General features: G+C 39.3%; 1 protein-coding gene and 1 long non-coding RNA gene across 4 annotated transcripts; one reads left to right on the top strand and one right to left on the bottom strand.

Moving 5' to 3' along the window:
* The first annotated feature begins 12,062 nt into the window (after positions 1–12,062).
* LOC137981694 (uncharacterized) lies at positions 12,063–13,445 on the top strand. The gene has a single exon (XM_068828761.1). The coding sequence runs from the start codon at positions 12,063–12,065 to the stop codon at positions 13,443–13,445; it is 1,383 nt and encodes a 460-aa protein (XP_068684862.1).
* A 2,683-nt stretch (positions 13,446–16,128) lies between these two features.
* LOC137984030 (uncharacterized) lies at positions 16,129–20,090 on the bottom strand. Of its 3 annotated transcripts, none has more exons than XR_011119069.1 (3): positions 19,195–20,090; positions 18,086–18,186; positions 16,129–17,308 (listed from the first exon to the last, which is right to left on the bottom strand). It is a non-coding gene; the product is annotated as an uncharacterized lncRNA (long non-coding RNA). The 3 variants fall into 3 exon arrangements; XR_011119070.1 differs by having other exon boundaries at positions 19,200–20,090; XR_011119068.1 differs by lacking the exon at positions 19,195–20,090 and adding an exon at positions 18,347–19,184.
* Positions 20,091–22,500: the final 2,410 nt, after the last annotated feature.

The raw sequence follows: 22,500 nt of genomic DNA, 5'->3' as shown, positions 1-22,500 counted from the left end.
TCTCTAAAGTATTAACGACTAAAAGATACTTACAAGTACTATGCCATTCTTGAAATAAACAAAAAGTGATAAAACTGTTCACCAACACAAAACTTGAGAACTGAGATGTACTTGCAATCCTTGACTACTGAACCATCCGAGAGCTTCTGCAGCTTCTACCGAAAGAATTCACATGTGACGTCTCTGTAGCGTCACATTCGATTGTTTTTGTGCATGTGATTTCCATGAAGCCTCTTTTCGCGGAGAGCAAGTAATTATTCATATAAAGAATAAAGTTCAGGATTTATGCTGGGCTTCCTTCATTCATTTGCAATACGTAAGTAAAAGGTACCAAAGAGACTAACGGGCCCTTTTTTAATTATACATGTAGAAAACGGTGATAAAACAAAATGTGAACGCTCAAACACCGATAAGACACTTTAGGGTGATTTTAATCGCTCCAAAATCGTGAATGTAGCGTTTGAATTTTCAGAATTGTTCTACCGGGAATACTCCGTAATTGATCCTGGATTCCAGGTCAGAATTGTGTTCCAACCGAAAATGAGTTTTGATTCAAATTCATCTCGACTGAGTTAAAGGCCTTTTATCCACTCTGTACATGTCAATTAACTCACTATTTATTTGTGTCTTAATGAAGGGGACCGATATGATGTTCACTCATTGAGCGTGTTATTACTTTAAACTTGGCATAGAATCCTGGTTTTGTAGAAAGTCACAATAAAACGTTTTTTGGAGTTTAAGATAACTGATGCTCCTTGAATTCATGCTAATTGTAATGAATATTTGACAACCCACATAAAGTGCACGAATGCGCGAATATTAACTTTCACACTAAACTCATGCACTTTCTGAGATGAGTTATGTTTGTAGGAGCCAGAGGGGTTTGTATCCCTATTGTACATGACCGTCTGAATAAGTGACTTTGTCCCAAGATTAGACGTTCCAATAAGTGTTATCTTCGAGTAAATTTTCGAAGAATCGAAGTAAAATAACTCACCGTTTAGCCACAAGAGTTAAACGGATGAAGTTGAGATTTACACTGGGTTTCTTTCATTTATTTGTCATACTTAAGTGAAAAATACGAGAGCGAGAGACGTAGCCGCTTATAGATGTAGAGAACAGGGATGAAAAATGCGCAACATATGAATTCTAAAACACCTACAAAACACTTTACGGTCATTTTAACCGCTCCAAAATGGTGAATGTAGCGTTTGTTCTATCGAGAATACTGCTTCATTGGTCCTCGAGAAGAGGACCGAAATTATTTTCGCACATCGAATGCATTATTTTCAGACTCGGCAGAGAGTCTCTTACACTCACGATGGTCTGAGAAAAGTCACGAGATCAATTAGGAAAACAGGAAGTTATAATTTTCTTTTCCAGGCGTGACGCTTTATGAGATGCGTAGCATGCTGCAGCTAGTCAGCAGTCGAGCAGTTAGAAAAGCTAAAATCTGGTCAATTGTTTGTGATATTAAAGTCAAACGTAGATCACAGAGCAAAATGCGTTATAACTGTGGTAAACGATGTTCGCGTGAGAAGCGTGGTAGCACGAAAGACGATGAAAAGTCTGGCGAGAATGAAAAGAATATTAGTTATTTAATAGGGAACCACTTTCAGTCCGCGCCAGTCAAGGGAAATTCTCCAAACGTTTTCATAGTATCCTCACCATGCAGCATCTCAATTAGGACAACAGGAAGTTATAATTTTCTTTCCCAGGCATGACCGGTTATGAGATGCATAACATGCTGCTGCTAAACAGTCAATCAGCCTTTCGTGAGAATCATTCTACGGAAACTGCTCTTTAATATGGACAATGATATGGTCACAGGGTTAACTTTCCTCGCTTTTAAAAAAGCTGGTCATTTATGCTGACGATACGACCTTATCAATTTGCGAGCAAACCAACGTATTTTTCATTGTTAACAAGAATGTAATGGCTCATCACCTCAATAAATCGAATCTGCATCTCAACAGTAGAGCGAGTAAAGTCCTTGGGAGTAACCTTTGTAGATACCTGAGACGAGCTAATTTACATCCCTCTGGTCAAGAATTGGCAAAGGCAGCAGCGGGTTTTCGGCAGGATCACTTCGCAAACCATCGAGCCGTATCACGATGTGGAACAATTACTTGAACGAAGTAAGAAGAATGACAAGTCATTAAATCAGGATGATGATCTTAGTACGAATTGTGTAAGGGATAGCATCTTACATTCATCTAACTTAAGCCCTAAATTCCCTACTTTACCAAAAATGAGAAGATTTAAAATTGCTTTTCTTAATATCTGTAGCCTAACTTGCCATCATGACAGGTTGCATGTTTTCATGGAAGATAAAACAGTAAAACAATTGACATACTTGGATTGAACGAAACAAAATTAGATAAAACAGTTCCCGATAGCCAGGCAGACATTGAAGGATACGATATACTTCGCCGCGATAGGAATAGAAATGGTGGTAGAGTAGCTTTGTACATTAGACAACCGTTGAATTACGTAAACAGACAAGACCTCTCCTCTCACGAAGATTTAGAAATTTTGACGGTTAAAATTAAAAAGCCCAAGTCCAGGCCATTCTTGCTGACAACCTGGTATAGACCTCCAGACTCTTAGGTTGAAATCTTTGATAAATTTGAATCCTGCCTGCTAAAGTTTGATGGAGGTGATTAGGAGATTATGATTGTAGGTGATACTAACTGTAATCTATTACCGCAAACGCCTGACCGCAATGCTGAACACTTGAAGATTTAGCCAAGCCTAAAAGCGGAGCTCCCGGCTTGTTTATTCTTACTGGCTGTAGGATTAGTGAAAATAAAATGCTTTGGAACTGTCCGCCTTTTGGTTTTCCCGGATATTTCTTAATTATGTCATTTTCTTCTCTGTCTAACTAGTGAATTCCACGGTTAGTTTCACCTGAAAAACCGACTGATCGCATGAATCACGAAGGGATGAGCGTGATATCGGTTTTTCCAACGAAATTTATTGTCGAATTCACCAGTTAGGCAATTAATTTTTCTCGAATCGCAAGAGTTTTAAACGAAAAACAAGCAAATCCTCAGCAAGCGAACGGAAAAGGAAAGAAGCGAAGTCCACTGTCAAATACAAGCGAATAGGAATCACGCTAAAATTAAAAATCACAGACGTACTATAGCTCGTGATGTGACAGATCGTACTTTATTTATTCCATTTTATCCCTGAAAACGAGATCATTTACATTTTGATGTACTTCATTGAAACACGCCAGCTTGTCTTAGAACCAGAATCGGCTAGAAAGGACAAACTTCAAACAAATTACCTGTACGTGCTCTAAACAAACTTCTGAAAATACAAGATGGTGATATTTCTCCTTACTTTTTACGAGAACTCATTGCGATTGCATGTGTAGAACATAAGTACAAAATTTTCTTGTCACTGTCGAGGCACATCGAAAAACAATTTTCTCGAGTTGATCCCTCTCGATGAGCACTGTAACCCACAGGCTCAACTTTGCCAGATAATATGTTTAAATAATATATAAAAAAAAGAAAAGGATGCTATTTTTATGTTCATGTTTATTAGACGGGCTGAACTTTTTACAGTTGAGTGTTTAGCTGTACATTTTAGAGGCTAGCTTGTATCTTGTAATTAAACATTGTTGCTTTGGAGCCGCTCCAAAGACGAAAAGAAATCTGGAAACTCAGATGACGGAAAGGGGGAATCAGCTCTCCTGGCTCCCCAGACGAGGTATGAATGCCGACAAAGGCATCGACGAAATCTGTACCAATTAGAAGATCTATTGTTCCACCAGATAGATGCAGTTTGTTTGCAACTGGTTTGAGATGAGAGAAGTGTTCAATAGCTCCCTTTGAGATTTTCTTCGCGGCACTGCAAGGTCTCTTTATGGTGTATACGTCCAGGGTCTTTCTGATATCCTATTCTGTACTCGAGGCAACAGTTAGGCACTGACGGTGAGCTTTAAATTCCTAAGGGGGGCTGCGTCATGGCTTGTCGCATGCAAGTCTAACAAGTATGAGGTGTTAGTCCATAGCCAAAACAAGTCACTAGAACTCTCTATGGGAGGGTGAGGAAAGTAAATGATGACCTATAGGGTCTGAGAAACAGTTAAAGATATCCAATGCTAAAATAAGATGTCTGATTTATGTGAGATATATAGCTGAAGTTTTGAAAACAAGGTCAAACTTGGCCGGAAAATCCAAAGTGCAACTGCTGCCTTTGGCAGCAGTTGCAATGACGGTGAGCTTTAAATTCCTAGGGGGGGCTGCGTCATGGCTTGTCGCATGCAAGTCTAACAAGTGTGAGGTGTTAGTCCATAGCCAAAACAAGTCACTAGAACTCTCTATGGGAGGGCTAGGGAAGCAAATCTCCACGTATTGGGTAAGGCAATAAGGCTTCAATGGGATATGAAATATTACTTCTTCTGAAGTCACCTTAGTGATGTTTAAAAGATTAGTTCGAAATATAGCAGACATCTTAATGGCCTAAACTGCCTTAATGGCTGATGATATTAGCCTTTTTCTCACACATATACATTTTTTTTTAATTTCCAGGTCCAATTCACAAGTTGCCAAATGGCAATGACACTGACTTCTTAACTTAAAAGATGTTGTCAATGGAAAGGTTAGAGTCTAGTTACTGACAAAATATAACCGTCCCAGCTATTCTAGTCTAATTTAAAGACAAATTTAAGATACGTGGGAAGCACCCGGTTTTCATAAGATCAGCTAGATGATTTGAGGAAATGCCAGCACTTTGGTTTGACAAATAACGGCAGTGTTTGGAAGTAAAATTTCGCAGCATAGGCAACAGAAAGATGAGCATTGTTTAATAATTTTTTGATTTTATGTAAGACAATTGATTTCAGTTAAAGATATATCCATTGACAAAACAAGTTGTTGGATTTATGTGAGATATATAGCTGAAGTTTTGAAAACAAGGTCAAACTTGGCTGCAAAATGCAAAGTGCAACTGCTGCCTTTGGCAGCAGTTGCACTGACGGTGAGCTTTAAATTCCTAGGGGGGGCTGCGTCATGGCTTGTTGCATGCAAGTCTAACAAGTATGAGGTGTTAGTCCATAGCCAAAACAAGTCACTAGACCTCTCTATGGGAGGGTGAGGAAAGTAAATGGCCTATAGGGTCTGAGAAACAGTTAAAGATATCCAATGCTAAAACAAGATGTCTGATTCATGTGAGATAATTATCTCACATAAATCCAACATATTGTTTTAACATTGGATATCTTTAACTGTATTTGAGACCCTATAGGTCATCATTTACTTCCCTCACCCTCCCATAGAGAGGTCTAGTGACTTGCCCCCCCCCCCCCCCCTAGGTATTTAAAGCTCACCGTCAGTCGCACTTTGGATTTTGCAGCCAAGTTTGAACTTGTTTTAAAAACTTCAGCTACATATATATATATATATATATAAATGTGGAGGTCGAGCCAACCTTGGCGTAAAGTGCTCAATGCTGTGGTAGCAGAGCTAAGTATACATATATATGTATAAAAAAGGGAAGAACAATAGCTGCTGTCAAACCTTTTGTAGGCTTTGTTTGAATTTCACCAGTTTACCTCTTTGTAGCATCCACCATATCTTTTCTTCCCGTTTTTTTAATAATAATTGAGAAGAATAAGGTATATGAGAAAGGAAGTGTCCTAACATCTGTGCGCGGGAAACTCAGTGTTATTATTTTTTCCTAACTGAAAGAACTGCTCGGGTTATGAAGATGGTGATTACTAGTCAGCTCTTTTCCGAATTACCTTGAAGAACGGAGCAGGTTCGCCACATATCTCATCGCAAAAGCCCCCCCCCCCCCCCCCCCAAAAAAAAAAAAAAAAAAAATCAAAAAGTAGAACGTAAATGACTTTTGGAGAAAGTGAAAATGTAGGAGGTTTTCACATGACGTCATCGCCGCCATTTTGATGGATGAAAACAAAGGATCTCTCATTATCTCTCTTTTGTTCGTCCATCAGAAGTCGTACTTTTCTATATTTTATTATTGATGTCTGTAGAGGTTGGTTGAAAACGTGCTATATTTCATTACTTATGGCTTGATCTTTCAGTTTTGAAAGGTGTCTAACGAATGTATAATTGGATAAATGTTTGTTGGGAATATTGTCTTCGCAATTCACTTTGTTCTGGTCTTTCATATACCGGATCCGAAATAATTAATGTCCATAAAACAAAAGAACACCGTGAACATAATAATAGCTAATTAGCAAGGCCTAATCGGAATAACAATAATTCTTTTGTCCTCCGCCATTTTAGTCCAGTATATGAAAGTCTACCCCAAAACACTTATTGTTTGCGATTTCTTGTCATCTCGACAAAGCCACGAGTTATTGTCAGCCTCCTAAAGCAATAGCGAGGAAGCATGAGTAGCACTTTACTCATTGTTTTGCTTTTAATTCTTCTCGATTTCGGCCTTGCTAGCATGAACCCCGTGTACATGGGCTTAAATGACTTAAATGAGTCAAACATTTTGGATGGGTCGGAGGTTGTTTTGTTGGCGGGTTTACAGACCACACCTCTTTGTGATGGCTACCCGTAAAATATTAGTTCGCGTGATGAACGACCCCAACAATAAATTAACGAACCTTTAAAAAAATTAGGATTAAAGAGCTCCCGGTTGAATCAATTAAATACTGTTCCATTCCCCTCAAATAGCTTGTGGGATCGTTTAATACGTATTCCAATAGCACAAGAAGCTGTGCCCTTGTTAACAAGGTCCCGTATGGCTTTCCTATTTTTGAGAGATTGATATCCTTAAATGGCGCGCTATGGACCTACGCTGTGTTCTCTACAAAGTGCGCTCTATGGTACGCCAGCGAAGATTCAAGCTATATGGAGCTGCATTGAGAAGGACTGCTTCCGTACAGGAAATACAAGTTGCTTTTCCTTTGAATTTGTCTCGTCAAATTTTTAACATTATTTTTGTTAGAAGAAAAACACATTGTTTCTTCAGCGTGAAATACACATGGTTCGTGTCTCACCTTTCTGATGAGAAAACAAAAGACATATATATATCATATATACTTTGAACTTCCAACGTTTTTGAAAACGGGTGTATATATATATATGAAGTTTTGGCAGGTATTCAGCTGATGTGGACCTGCTATACCCACCCACCCATACACTCACAGAGGAAAACCACAACACCGGAAATGTCTCACATTGAACTGATAAACATGGGAGATATTTGTAATATGGTTTATAGTCCTTACCCAAGACGACTTGAAAATCTAACCATTTGCGGATGCAATTACAAAGGTAGCACTTTCTCCTCAGTTGTTTTAAGACCCTGAATGTTTGTCCAGCCGGAGTCGAACTCACGACCTCCCGCGTGGCAGCCCGGTGCTCAACCAACTGAGCCACCGGTGCGCGGTTCCTCTCCTAGGACGATGACAATGTCAAAAAATAGGCAGGCATTGCGTATGTGTGGTAGTGCAGTAACTTGACACATTGAAATTGTCAACTGAGCTGCGTTTTGTTTTGCAGAAGATTCAAGTTGTCGCTGCGTGACATGTAGCTCTAATAGTATACGATATTTTAATGGTATCGTAAATCATTATAGTGCCATGGTAAATGTCTCAGGTAAATATAGCCCCGTGAGAAGACATGTGAAAGAAAGGAAGAAAGATTGAAATAAAAGAGAATCGAGAAACATGGACCTCGAGGCTGACATGAAGTTCCCTTCAACTTCTTTTTCACAGCAAGTCTAAGTGTATACTCTGAGCTTATCACAGCTTTCCACGACAAAAGTTCATTAAGGTTAGGCCCTATCTGGCGGGGTTAGTATCTGGATGGGAGACCTCAAAATATACGAACTTTTGGCAGAAACATGGCACCGAAAATTCTATTTTAACGTTCAAGAATACGAACTAAGGAAGGTACAGATTTTTTTAGCCTCCTTTATGCAAAGATAAATAAATATGGATACACAGTTTTTAGGAAGAGCAGAAGGAAGTGTCGATCGAGAATTTAAAAAAAAATGTTAACAGCAACAAAATATGCGACATGAGAACAACATGAATTTTGTGCCGCGAATATAAAAGGTTACCATCAGTATAAAACCCTTTTGGAGGTTTTTGCTACTTTCAAATTTTCTATAGTTCTTTTGGCTGGACAAGTAAATCGATGAAATCGCAAAATCGAAAGTGACATTGATTTCAGCAGCCGTCTGTGATAAAGTTACGTTGCGTGTTACCAGCAACTCTCGAAGCGAAGCATGATAAAGGATACATCTAGATCTGTGACAAAATGACGGCAAGACACTGAGTTTCTGTTTTAGTTAGTATTTTGTCTTTTAAGTGCTATAACATTCGACAACAAATGTGCAAATTCAACACAAAGATCGCAATAGTCCAACTCTTGAGGTTGACCATTGTTACTGGAAAGTCAAAAATTCACACTCCTAGACGAGATTATTTATCACCAGGTAGTTCCAAAGTTTTGGAAATAGAGGCTGCTTTATTATTATTCATTACCTTCACAAATTCTTGCCGATTTAGGGATCATCAAGCACGCTTCCTTTATTTTCGCAATTTATGCACGCGCTGCGGGCTTATTGCCACCACGGACTTACACTCTGACGCTCTTTTTACAACCCGGTGACATAGTGTGTATTACACTTACAGTGCACTGCCACAAAAATACCGGAGATATGCAAAGTACTCTTTCCATCAAAATGAATGACACCAGCAAACGACTTTCGCATGGTTCCTTACTGGTAAAATCAGGCCAAATTCTAATGAACAGGAAGGAAAAAGGAAGAAAAACGTACACAACTTTTCTTCTACTCATCGCATGCATTGTTGGTGAGACAAGGGTGTATCACATACACGAGCCTTCATCCAGAACAGGTCACGCAAACTTCCGACAGGAGGAAGACGGTGCCGTCGTAACATAATCGAATTTGTTATGAGAATTTTTGGAATAAGGAAAAGTACGAATAGTGCAAATGATTTGGGTTTGATACCTTCTCGGTGTGAAGCCCAAAACTGAAGGCTGTACTAAATTAGGCAACTGTTTTGAGGGGTCGCATATTTGACAATTCTACCAAAACAAAAACCGATTTGAAGGCGGGAGCCAAGAATTATGTCAAATGAGTCATAAAAATCTGATATAAAAACTCTCACAGAGCATATTCCGCTCATGATAAATCAACCCCAATATTGGCTCCTGACCCTAACACTAGTCTTTCAGTGCGTAAGTTCTTTTATGGCCTACGACTACGAGGTACAACCAGCCCCCCCCCCCCCCTTCTCTCAGGGGAGGGGTGACTGCATACAAAAGAGGCCTATGGTTCATGGCCTTTGTCCGTCAATTCATTTGCAGATGAAATCACAAACGTAGGACTTTCTGTTTAGCTATTTTAAGACCCCGAGTGTTGGTCCAGCCGTTGTCCAATGTTAAACCGATTCAGCCAAATGATCCGATCGGAAGTGCAACTTAACATTGTAGCTATGCGGCAGTGAGCCAGTAGAGACCCCGGTAACTTGACTGGGAAAAATATTGACCATATCAATTACATGCTGATTGCGTGATAAGTGTTATTTACTACTTTAGTTAAAAATTCTACGTTTTCCTGGATTCAGCGTCCGTAGGCAAATTCTCTCACCTTTTTGCTCTTGTTTCTCAGACGTTCCAAAGTTCAATTTTTTGTTATTCTTAACCATCACGTCTAAATTTACCATGAGAATTAGGCAGATTCTCTGTTATATTTACCTTTGATAGCTCCATTGACATAGCATGGTTTTTTATTATGTTCACTCAAGTGTTCGCTTCGTAAAGCGATTTCTCGTAAAGTGCACAGACCGATCCGTTCCGATAGCGCATGACATCTTTTAGTGCAGGTGTACCCCGATCGGTGCTTGCATTTGTGTGTGGTTGAGCGTATTACACACCATATGTTTACTTTCAACGACACATTTCTGGTTTCTATATAAGCTATAGTACTGCGTCGGTGGGAGAGTACTAAAACAGTACTAAAATAAGTGGTGTCAGAGGAAATATATGATTAATTTCTGGATCATTGCGGTTAATCTTGAAGTTTTTGAGAATGACATTTTTTTTTTACATACCTATATTTCCTCTAACACCACTTATTTCATTCAAACGCGACAAAAACATAGGCAACATTCTAGTTAGGAGCGCATTTAAGTGTAACAACCAACCGGTAACTTTTAAATGTACACGCACATGATGCAAAACTTGCCATTTTATTTCTAACATGGCTATGGTCTCAGTACCGAATTCGTTAAAATCACTGACTAATTTACATGCATCTCCGAAAATGCCATCTACTAAATAACCTGGACACTACGTAAGAAGACCTACAACAGCGAAAAGATTGGCGGACCGCTTTTGCGAACACCTTCGAGATGTAGATAAAAAATGATGCATCAAAACCAGTTGCGCGCCATTTCAATCTTCCTAATCACTCCCACCACAACATGACAATTTGCGGCCTATCCTTAATTACACCACGGGAACGCAGAAAGCCGCAAAAATCTGGAATAAAAATTAATCTTTCAACTAGGTACACTCTATCCTCATGGAATCAAGGAATGTTACCATATTTCCACCAATGGCAAAGCTCCTCCACACCCGCATAAAAACCAACAACACCCACAATTCCTGTTTTTGTTCTGACGAAGAGCTAAAGCTCGAAACGTAAGGTTTCCAAATCGTTCACGGCGGTGATTCGACCTTTATCAATACGTTTGATAAAAACGAGTTTTCCTGTTTTTTTTTCAACGACGTCGTTTTCTCTAAATGTCACGAATGAACGGTGGCTTTAACTTCCCGCATACGCCATACAAATTACAACAATGCCACTTGTGCGCTTTGGTTGACTTTGCTCATGCACTTTACAATTGCGCGATTTGTGACTGAACGACAAAAGAGGCGAATCCAGGTGTTTCCCGGCCCCGGAAAGCCCAAGAAATTGACAAATATATATAAGTGGCTAGCTATGGATATCCACTACTAGCCACCAACAATGAGGTGATTAGCTGTTTTAGTATATACTAAAACAGTGATAAACATTTAACACCAAAGACTGGAGTGCAGTGTAACGATCTATACGTTACTTTGGATCAACACAAACAGTGATAAGCATAAACACGCCACTGTGAAAAGACAGATCAACAACGTTCACGAAGGCATTCTCTTGAGTGAGATAATACAGCACAAAAAGATGATTCTATCCCATCATTCTCAGTGTAGGGATCCCATGAGATTGCATTATCCAATCCCAGAAGTCAATGCACGTCCATTTCCCACTTCGAGAGAAAACGTATTCGAATTTATCTCTTCAAAATATCAGAAAAAGTCGGATTTTTTCTTTCATCGACGCTTAAAAAGCACAAGAACTGACCTTGTTTTTTACGAGGCTCTCGTAAACCAAGGTTTTTCCCAGTGTTTTCTGGATTAACAGTTCACAATGCCGAACCACATCGACGAGGACGCATGCCGTCTGGAAGTTTCGGAGGATTTACTCTCTGCAGAGTCGCTTGACCCACTGGGCAAGCCGCAGAGCGAGAAAACTGCGCCCAAACCACGGGTTTCTTCAGGGAGCAGTTCAAAACAAAAGGCCACGTTGCCGAGAACTTCTGCTACTAGCAAACCATGTGCTTATCCGGACCGTCAACAAAGCAGCTCAAGCAGAGCACACAAAGTAGCTCAATTGGGAAGCCAGGTGAGCCTCCCTTTTTCTCCATCTATTCCATGCATGGCAGGTAGATTGAAAAATTATGTTCACAAATGGCACACCATCACTTCAGATCAAAGGATCCTTGATGCTATTAGAGGGGTCACAATTGACGTTATTACAAAACTCTCTCAACATTTTGTACCAAACCAGTACAAATTTAATCCATTGGAGATAAGATTATTGATGAGCAGATTGCCTGTTTTCTTGAGAGGGGGGTCATTGAGAGAGCCACACACTCAAATGGAGAGTACATTTGCAACATTTTCATACGTCCGAAGAAAGATGGCTCCTATCGGCTTATTCTGAACCTCAAACAACTGAATGAGTCGGTAGAATATCACCATTTTAAAATGGAGAATCTTAGGAATGCCATCACTCTTATGACCCCAAACTGTTTCATGGCGTTCATTGATTTAAAGGATGCCTATTATTCGGTCTCAGTCAACAAAAATCACAGGAAATACTTGAGATTTGGAAACATCAGCTTTTTCAATTTACCTGCCTTCCAAATGGTTTACGTTGTGCACCTAGAATATTTACAAAAATCCTTAAAACAATTTATGCAACGCTGCGTTCCCAAGGATTTGAAAATGTGGGCTACATTGATGACTCCTATCTTCAGGGAGGCACTTTTTTCAGACTGTAGCACTAATGTTGCTGTCACCACCAAGCTTTTCACAGATCTTGGTTTCATTTTGAACCATGAGAAATCTGTTTTTAAACCAAAAGAGGTTATCAACTTTCTAGGATTTGTTTTGAATTCCGTCACCTTGACTGTTGCTCTGACACCCGAGAAAGCTACAAAGTTAGTCACAAAAGCCACAACAGTCTTTGCAAAGCAATCACCCTCAGTTAGGGAAGTTGCAGAACTAGTCGGTTTAATGGTGGCTAGTTTTCCTGGTGTCATGCTTGGACCACTTTTTAATAGGCAGTTAGAACTCGACAAAGTTATGGCCTTGAGAGCTAGCAAAGGCGATTTCAATGCGCTGATGACCCTTTCAGAGACATCCAACTCTGACCTGCAGTGGTGGATTACACACACACACATCACTGTCAATCTGGTATCTCATGGTAGTCTTAGTGTCACTATTTATTCTGATGCAGCTTTGTCTGGCTGGGGTGGTGCACGGAATGATGTCTCCACTGGGGGTCTTTTTTCAGAGGAAGAACAGACCAACCACATTAATTATCTTGAGATTTTGGCTTGTTTTCTCACAGTTCAAACTTTCTGTTCTAGTCTGAGAGACTGTCATATCAAAGCAATGATAGACAATACAACCGCAATTTCATATATTGACATCACGGGTGGTAGAACTATTCAATGCAATGAACTAACCAGGAAGTTGTGGTTGTGGTGTATCGAAAGGAATTTATGGATTACTGCAACACACATCTCAGGAAAACTTAATGTTTTAGCTGATAATGAGTCGAGGCACGCCTTCCATGACACAGATTGGAAACTTGATCCAGCAATTTTTAAAAGGGTATCTGCATTCTGGGGTATACCTTCCATAGATATTTTTGCCTCAAGACTGAATTTCCAGTTGAGACCCTTTGTCTCATGGAAACCAGATCCCCAAGCTTTTGCAATTGATGCTTTCTCTATCAGCTGGACGGAGCACAATTTTTATGCTTCCCCCACCTATAATCAACAGGGTTTTACAGAAGACAGAACAGGATCAATCACGCGGTGTAATCATTGTCCCAGTGTGGACCACTCAGATTTGGTTTAAAGCGGAGCGCGCGCTCCGAAGGAAAGTGATTAACAGGCTAAGATGAAAAAAAGGATTTCTCTGGGGTGAATTTATAGTGAGCCACCTTCATAATGGAAAATTTTAAAGGTGGCTGTGAATCTGTGCCACAGAATTTGTTGGGGAACCTCTATGCATTATTATTGTTGTTATCATGAATCTTAATTTTATTCTCATGAGCACAAAATATCAACAATGATATTTACTGACGAACTTCCCTCATTTATTTAAACAAATAACTTTTGGTCTATCTCGAGATCTATCCCATGATTCAACGATTTTAAAGTCCAGCTGGTAACTCACTTTTACGCTTGCAATGAATACTCTAACGCTTAGTCTAGTTCCAACGCTTCTAAAATTACATGCTGTTTGTATAGGTAATCGCATGATTTCGAGTGCAAGTTGGAATAATAAGCAAGAGTAAAGCTTTTCAAAGGCGAACAAAATTGCACGAGCCCGTAGGCCGAGTGTAATTCGTAGTCTTTCCAAACAGATAACTAGTGCTCATTTATTCCAAATTGCCAAGAAAAATCATGTGATTACTTATTAATAATATACATGAAAAAATTCATGATGTATATAAAGCAGAAGCAACGCACGTGTATCACGCACAAATTGCGCCATTCGGGGCTTACATTTAATTGGCTATCTCTGACCTCTTTTGCTCATTGACCAATAACAATGTTTGGTTTATCACTCTTTTTTTTTTTCACTGAATTGAGAGACGATTGGTGCATTTCGATTCGGCGGCATCTCTCAGTAATATAGTTTTTGTATATATAAATCACGGTTTTCTTCAGTACGCAACGTTTCATCGAACTGTGGCTGAAAAAAGAAAAAACGTTTTCGTCTACCACAGGGCCATTACAGAAGTCTTGAAACCACCGTGAAACTCAATCTAGAATATGTGACCGAAAGCCCAATGTCCTTGGAGTCTTTGATGCTGTGAGGATCGTTGCTAAGAAATTCTGCAAGGATCATAGCCTTACTTGATTTCATATCCGCCCGCCGATCGCGCACGCTTGGAGCACCATTGTTAAGAAAATATGGTAACCCATCGATGCGAGAAATCTTGGTTTTATAGCCATGACGTCATCAAGCGTCCGTACACACGAACGTAGGTCCGTACGTCCACCCCTCTATGTATGCCAATGTGATATTGGACATCCATCTTTTGATCAATTGACACCTGTCAAAATAAGGTATCCGCTGACCAGTATCACTTGACCACATCGCGGGCTAAAGCTTAAAGCTCACCGAGGTCAGCTTTTTTTTTTAATTAACCGCTGACCAGACACTGGTTTTCGATTAGATTGCAGGTTCAACCCAGGTTAACTCACGAACATAAGCGAGGCACATCTTTTTGCGCGCTTTATGTGGCTCGATGCGGCTACACCGCCATACTACATCAACGAAACGGCATTTTTAGCTGGTTTCAATCCAGTTCCACATATCATGATAGCTGTGGTCCACACTGGTGGCTACGCAGTTATTTAAGTGAAGCATTAGCGGGATGTAAACTGAAAGGTAAGGGTTTGTTTTTAATTTGCTTAGAGCTGCTTTTTTCTCTGTATTGCAATTTTTTGGCATATCTTAAGAAGCTCTGGTAAGGCTACATGATGCCTGGAGGACCTATGTCTAGAACATAAAAGAATGGAGAGCGAAAGAGAATGACAACGACAAAACAGAATACCAGTAACAGCGCATACTAAGCGGAAGAAGTTACTCCACAAATTCTTTCCTTGGGCAATAAATCGCTTGTTATTTTTACGGATGCGTAATGTAAAGTGTTTGAATCGGTTCTTCCTTTGTTCAGGATTGAAAATTGAATTTTTATTGTCAACTGGAAGTAAAAAAACAATCATCTGTACTCTGTGGACATAAAGGAAAAGTTGATTTGTTTGTTTGTTTGTTTGTTTGTTTTCCTCTAAAATGCGCGCGATCGAACAACTTGAGTATTTTTTAATCCGTTTGCCCAACTGGTTTTCGTTGTGCCTCGGCAGTGAAAAGAAAATTTTGCCCTTATGTTATAAACACGTATTCGTAATGAGTTCTCGTAAAATTAGAGGGAAATCTCACCAGCTTGTGTTTTCAGGAGATTGTTTAAAGCACCCAAACGTTATTTAAGTGTTGGAGCAGATCGTGTTTGAAGTTCCTCGTTTCTTGGTTGCATTGCTGTATTTTGCCGATTCTTGTATCAAGTCAACCTGGCGTGTTTCAATGAAATACATCAAAATGTGAATGATCTTGTTTTCAGGGATAAAGTGGAATCAAGTACATCAGTAAAACTCTTCTTTGACCTTGATCTGACAAAGTTGTTTTTATGGCTTCTAATTTTAGCGTGATTCCTATTCGCTGGCTATTGACAGTTGACTCTAAAATGTTTTTTTCCTTTTACATTCGCTCGCTGAGGGTGTGCTTGTTTTCTTTTAAAACTCATGCGGTTCAAGAAAAATTTATTGCCAAACTGGTGAATTGCAAAGTACATTTCACTGGAAAAACCGATGTCGCACTCATCGCTTTGTGATTCATGCGATATCGGTTTTTAGCGTACAATTTAACGTGGAATTCACTAGTTACTGTTAGGCAATGAATATTTCCATAGAAGAAAGCAAAGAAAATGATTTAATTATTAAAGCAGCAACCGGAAACATCAAAACGCGGACAATTCGAAACCTTTTATTTTCATAAACCCTACAGGCAGTAAGAATAAATAACCAGGGAGCTCCACTTTTAGGCTAGGCTAAATCTACATATTATATCATTTTGTTCATTCTCTTCTCTTTCGTTGCTAACTTCAACCAACCAGCCATCGGTCGTTTCCGAAGGTTACTTATGCTATAACATGTATACTTGCACACAAATTGACACTCGTGACATGTTTTGACAAGCTTAATTAAGCTTTTTTTGCCACCAGGTATTTCCCAAGAACCTATTAATTACTCGGTGGAATACTGCTCATATGATTGAAACACTATTCACAATCAAGTTACATTGTGAATGACACAGTGAAACCAAGCATTGACCTCAACACAATATGTGATGACTTGGTTATGAAAGCTATATATAGGTCTTCACTAGAATAACGAAAATTAACAATTGTAGTTACTACGACAAAACAATAAACGAAATGGTAAAAAGAAGAAAGGAATTATTAGAGACACTATTTATTTTTTTTTTATAAACTACACAGAATGAACACTAAGGCCCAGTTCAAACGTCCAACTTTTCATATACTCAAATGTAACGAACCTAATTTATTCAATAAAGTACATGAAAAGATCGACGTTTGAATCAATACTGAGTTCGACACATCTAATTTGGGTTGACGCAAGAATTAAGTTGGAGTGGCCTACATGGGAAAATCGACTGTGGGGCGACTTCCATTCAAACGTCGATCTTCTCATGTGCCGAATAAAATGCATGAATTTTTATAATTTATTATTGCCTCCCACAATTCCTCTCTTTCAAGAAAGCGGACTGGTAAGCATTGTACATCGTGATTAGTGATACGTTCGACGTCTGAATCAACCCTGTGAACTTTACTATTTGGGTCGACCCAAACTGGGATTTAAGTTCCGTACATGAAAAGTTCGACATTTGAACTTGGCCTAAGGCAAAAATAAGCTTACTTACAATATGACCTTAATTAATACTAAGTACTGGTTGACACTAAAAGCTAATGAAATTCTATAACAAGACGACGATCTAAGCTAATATTTGAAAGAAAACTTCGCGAAAGAGAAAATTCCGTGGCACTAAAAAATGATTCGCAGCGGGTATGGCGAAGTTGGTCAATAGTTGATTAGCACCAGGCTTCCATGACTGCGACAAAATGATTTAGTCTGAAAGGACAGTTAGATACAAATGAACAAGATTATAAAGGATGAAAAGTTGTTGGAAGTTTAGGGGGGGGGGGGGGGTTAGTGGAACTTAATGGGCCATTTCCGAGTTGCTGTTTGTCTCGGTTTCGAAATGAGTCTTGGTGCTCAACTATTGTAAGGGAAATGAGTTTGATTTGCATAAGAATACGCAACTCATTTCCATTTGAATGGTTGTGCACCAGGACACGCGTTGAAGCTGACGCATGTAGCCACTCGGACATGGCTATTGGTATACCTGTAGTTGTGAAAACATCATATTCCGTTGCAAAAAATAATAATAACAATAATAATAAAATAAAAATAAAAAATAAATTAATAATGATAATGATAATGATAATGATAATGATAATGATAATGATAATGATAATGATAATAATAATAATAATAATAATAATAATAATAAATAAACAGACAAGCTTTTGATAGAAAAACCAAAATCGTTATCTATTATTTTCTTTTTCCAATCGTCAAGGAGCCGTCATTTTTAATTTGATGAGTTGTTGTTGTTGTTGTGGTTGTTTTTTCTTTTTTCCGCTGCCTTTATTTGAGAGGTTCAAACCTTTCACTCCCAGCATCCATACGTTCATTCTCCCAACTATAGTACCAGAGAGTTCTTTGTTGGTAGTGATGAGACGTTGGTGGTATAACAAGATCACACCTCTTAAGCTAATAATATTCTTCATTCTCAACACTTGTCTGACTGACATTTCATTGAAATTGTGAAGCAGATTTACATACCAATGATACTTGGTTAACATCACCTTGCAGCTCCTTGTTATGAAATCCTAAAGGTTCTTTTCTTCCATCTTGTGTCTTTCTTTTGAGAAGTTACTTGACATCTGTTGATAATTGTGGAAAAAAATGAGAAAACATCAAACAATTTTCTTTGATTTTTGAAGAAATGCAAAATTCAGATTGACCTTTTCCGTGTTCTGTAAACGCGACAAAAAATCTCTTTATTTTTTAAAGTGTTAAAAAGATTTTCTGTCCTTATGTCACCTGGTTTCGATACTCTACACCTCATGCGGGGTGAGTCTGTTGGTTCTGTACTCTGCTACGAGGGGTTTTCTGCGGGTCTCTGAGATTTCCCCCTCTCCTTAAAACTTGAGTTGATTTGAGTTCAATTCTATTTGATTGCTGTGTACGGTGTTCCCAGTTAGTCCCTCAGCGCGTTCTTTTAGCATGCTTAATCTTGTAAGTAATTATTGTGAAGTTTTAATAAATAAAGGACATCCTTTGCAGGTTCGTTCCTGTCCAAATTTCTTTCCCAGAGTCCAATTCGGGTGCGAAGTTGACCAGATTGAAAGGAGTCTGGATCGCGAAAAGACAGATACCGCAGGTTAAGAGTTTCTCCCGTAACAATCAATGAAAGTGGGTTAAACAAGCGTCCTCTGATGTCATCTTCTCCAAACTCAGTTTACCCTCCGGTGATACCCATCGTATTTATCTATGCCTGCTTCTTTCCTCCGTTTCTAAGGGCATAAAAGTCATCGTATCTCCCTTGTGACGTTTTGGTTTAGGCTAAAACGAAGCACCAAAAAAAAGAATCAGAAAGATGTACCGAAAACAGAGACTCCAAACCCGAGTTCGGAGAAAGTGACCACCGTAGCCCGAGTAATCGGGGCAAAACGCCTATGGGCAAAACGCTTGTGGGGTCATTCTCCCAAACTCGAGATCACAGACTTGCAAAAAGAAGGCGACACATGCTTAATACGGTGCCTTTACATTTTATTATTGTCAATTCCAAAAAGCAAAGACAATCCAGAATTCCATTTCAAGACAAATCACTTTCGCTGATTACACAATTTTTAACGCTCGTCCGGGCAAAGGCGCGGGATATGTCCCACCTTACCACACACCCAGCACTTGCTCTTCGGAGGTTATCTAGGACTGCAATTGGTGCCACGCCTCTGGTATGGAGCCTTTCGCGTCCGTCCAGTGAACAAACCTTGATTTACTGGGACGGACCGTTTGGTTTTCTTAGCAAAAACCTTTGCCACCTCGGCCTCTTCCTTAGACACCACCAGCTTTATTAATACCTGCTGAAGGCACGGGTTGTTCAACAACGGATGGCACTACCTTAGCATTATTTCATAACGCGACGCTCTTTCATCCTTCCTTTCCTTCGTGACATTGACCACTTGATCAAGGGCAGCGATCGCAGCATATGGGTCAAAAGAGCCGCTGGACTCGCAATCACCATCTGGAGAGTGGACAAAGCAGACTCGATTGCCGACGCATCAATTTTTTCCTTCCCCTCATCTAATTCTCACTCTAGGGCACCGACCGTTGTGGCCGGAACCAAACAAGGAAAGAAATGCCAAATAACTGCATAATGTTTTTAAATGCAATCCGTACTTCACATTAGAGCTGCTTTCCAAGAATGTCAGGTCACATACTTCAAAATATAACCTTTCTCCATGTTGTAGGACCGATAGAGCAGTGCGTCGGAAAATTTCGCCCTGGGCCACGAGGTGGCGTGAAAGGGGAAAAAAAATATTCGGTCGGGGACCGTTTGTGCAACAAGTCTTGGATTTTATTCTTTGTCGCTTTGTCCTACGAGGTGGCGTAAGAATGGAAGGCGACGAAGAAAATTAAAACTTACTTATGTTGACCTTGTGGTGAAAAGGAAAAGAAATTAACGTGGGCCACGCGCTAGCTGTGTCTAACATGCCGAGGGAACTTCTGCGAAGATTCGGTGTAATCTTCATTGGTAATGAATTTGGTCACTCGGTACTCGACCGATTTTTCCTTTCCCCCCCCCCCCTTTTTTATTATTTTTTTTCGCCACCACATGGCACAGAGCAGACGTCCTCGACACACTGGTCAATCGGTGCCCGACCGATTTCTTTTATGTTTTTTTGTTTTACACCACCTCGTGGCACAGAGCAGAGGTCCTCGACGCATTGCTCAAACGGTTCGCACAACTATGCGACCAAACAAACAAAACCAAACACCACTGTTAAACCACAAGGGACCTTGACCAAAGCCTCACCACCCACGTCCCTCTCAAGGGACAAGCAAGAGACAATAGGTGCAAACAGCGTAAATAATTTCTTCGGTCCTCAACTGGCAAAACAAAAAACAAAACAGCTTTCAGATATATAGCAACCCAAATTCATAAGAAACAAACAAAGAAAAGAAAACAAACGAGTGCAACAGCAAAACATAATATAAAACAACCGATTATCGCCTAATATTAAAAGAACCGTATCCTGGCGAGCCCAACTTAATAGATTACCGACCATGTGCTCCCATCTCGAAGTCTAAAAAAAAAAACAATAACCGGCTCCCGAGTAACAGGAAAAACATAACCGAGGAAATATAACGTTGGGCAACAAGAAATAACCGACAAACCGCGGTTAGAATTCAAAACCAAAACATTGTAGCTGAATACCTCAAGAGTCACCGTCGAGTCGTTCGACACACTCGACCCAGTTGCCTTTTCTCTTTTCGAAGACGTGGTTGGCGGAGCAGCCTGCTCAACAGAGCCTTGAAGGGGCTGGACACTTAAACTGTCGTTCACTGGGGACGGACGTTCGGGCATAAATCAAACGATTCCAACCAAAGATAGGCAAAACTGACAACTATAAATAATCAAGGCATGCTTATATAATATGCATGAGGACTAATGAACATTAATAGGCTATGAATATTATTTGCAGCAAAACACTTATTTGTAGGTAGTTATTTGCAGGTCACGCAATGGGCTCTCGGCCCATGAAAAAGACGGAAAAATACATCGAATGAAAAGACTAATTGTTAAAATAAAAGTAATCGTTAAAATTGTCTGTCGCATTTTGGACTGGAACTGACAATAATTTGGTAGTTTTTTCAAATACCACAAACAAAATTCTCTCATGATTCTAATAGTCTCATCTTTTAATCTTCTCACAGCCTAATTTCCATTCTCCTTGTATCAGTCCCGACATGACATTACGAATCATTGTTTCACTTTCATATAAAACTGTCCGTAACATTTCTTGGGCCACCGCTGTAACCACCTTATCATCATACAACATTATTATTATTATTATTATTATTATTATTATTATTATTATTATTCTCTTCTTACTATTATTCCGCCGTTTATTATTATTATTATTATTATCATTATGATTATTATGCCGTCCAATGGCCAAAGCTCAGTTGGTAGTGCATTGCCGGGGTTTGAATCACGTTGAAGCCACCTGAAATTTTCAGGTGTCTATAAGAGACAGTTGCTCAAATTGCCGACGCTTTCGTCTATAACTCGCCGACTTCAAATATATATTTATGTCATTCAACGTTTATTTAGTTAATAAACCCCTTGCGGCTGCTGGTATATCAGAGGATAATACCCAAGGCTGAAAGATTGTTCGAAAAGTGAACAGTTGGCCGAGAAGCGAAGCCTAGAGGGCGACTGTGAAATTTTGAGGACAATCTTTCAGCCGAGGGGATTATCCTCCGATATACCAGCAAGCTGGAGAAGGGTTTATTTTATTTATAACCCTCCGATTAATTTCTAAAGGAGAATACACTTTATAGATCCAAAAGTGAAAAAAAGCCGGCTTTCGTTATGTGCATGAAGCGATTGCGGTTGAAGTAATCAACAAACGCAAGTTGATTGGTTTGCTCGATTTTCACTTCACACTTTAAAATTTGGGAGGAAATGTTGACAGGTTGTCATATCAAGTATGCTCTTACAACGCCCCCAAGATCAAAAGCTTGAAAACGTAAACGAAAGCAATGTTTTTTTTTTATTATAAATGTTTTTGCAATTATATTGTTCGAAAAGTGGACAGCCGACAAATTAACAGCCTTTCACAAAAATGCTTAGTATTTTTTGGTGTCCCTCGGAGGAATGAAAATGAAATTACAAGTTGAGTGAGAAAAAACAGCGGCGGATGGAAATTGAACGTTAAACAAGAATGGAGTTGATTTTGCTGCTGAATTGAGCAAGATCCTTCAACATAGCATCTAATGCTTCGTTAGCCGACTGAAATTATTTGTCACTCAATCAATCAATTTCAATCAATTTTAATTTAAACTCACACAAACATTAATTTACAGTGTTGGAAAAAGAAAAATAGAATATACATATGAATATTTACAAATTAAATATTGAAGAAGATACATAGTACTAATGAAATATTACAATTCTGATTAAGAAA

Source organism: Montipora foliosa, chromosome 13 (genome assembly GCF_036669935.1).
Source record: "Montipora foliosa isolate CH-2021 chromosome 13, ASM3666993v2, whole genome shotgun sequence".
NCBI classification, from domain to species: domain Eukaryota; kingdom Metazoa; phylum Cnidaria; class Anthozoa; order Scleractinia; family Acroporidae; genus Montipora; species Montipora foliosa.
The sequence above is the reverse complement of the archived record's forward strand: the minus strand, read 5'-3'. Positions and strand labels throughout refer to the sequence as shown.

Excerpts from the sequence above, each read along its gene's own strand:
- LOC137981694 (XM_068828761.1), top strand. The coding sequence starts at position 12,063 with ATGGAGAATCTTAGGAATGCCATCACTCTTATGACCCCAAACTGTTTC.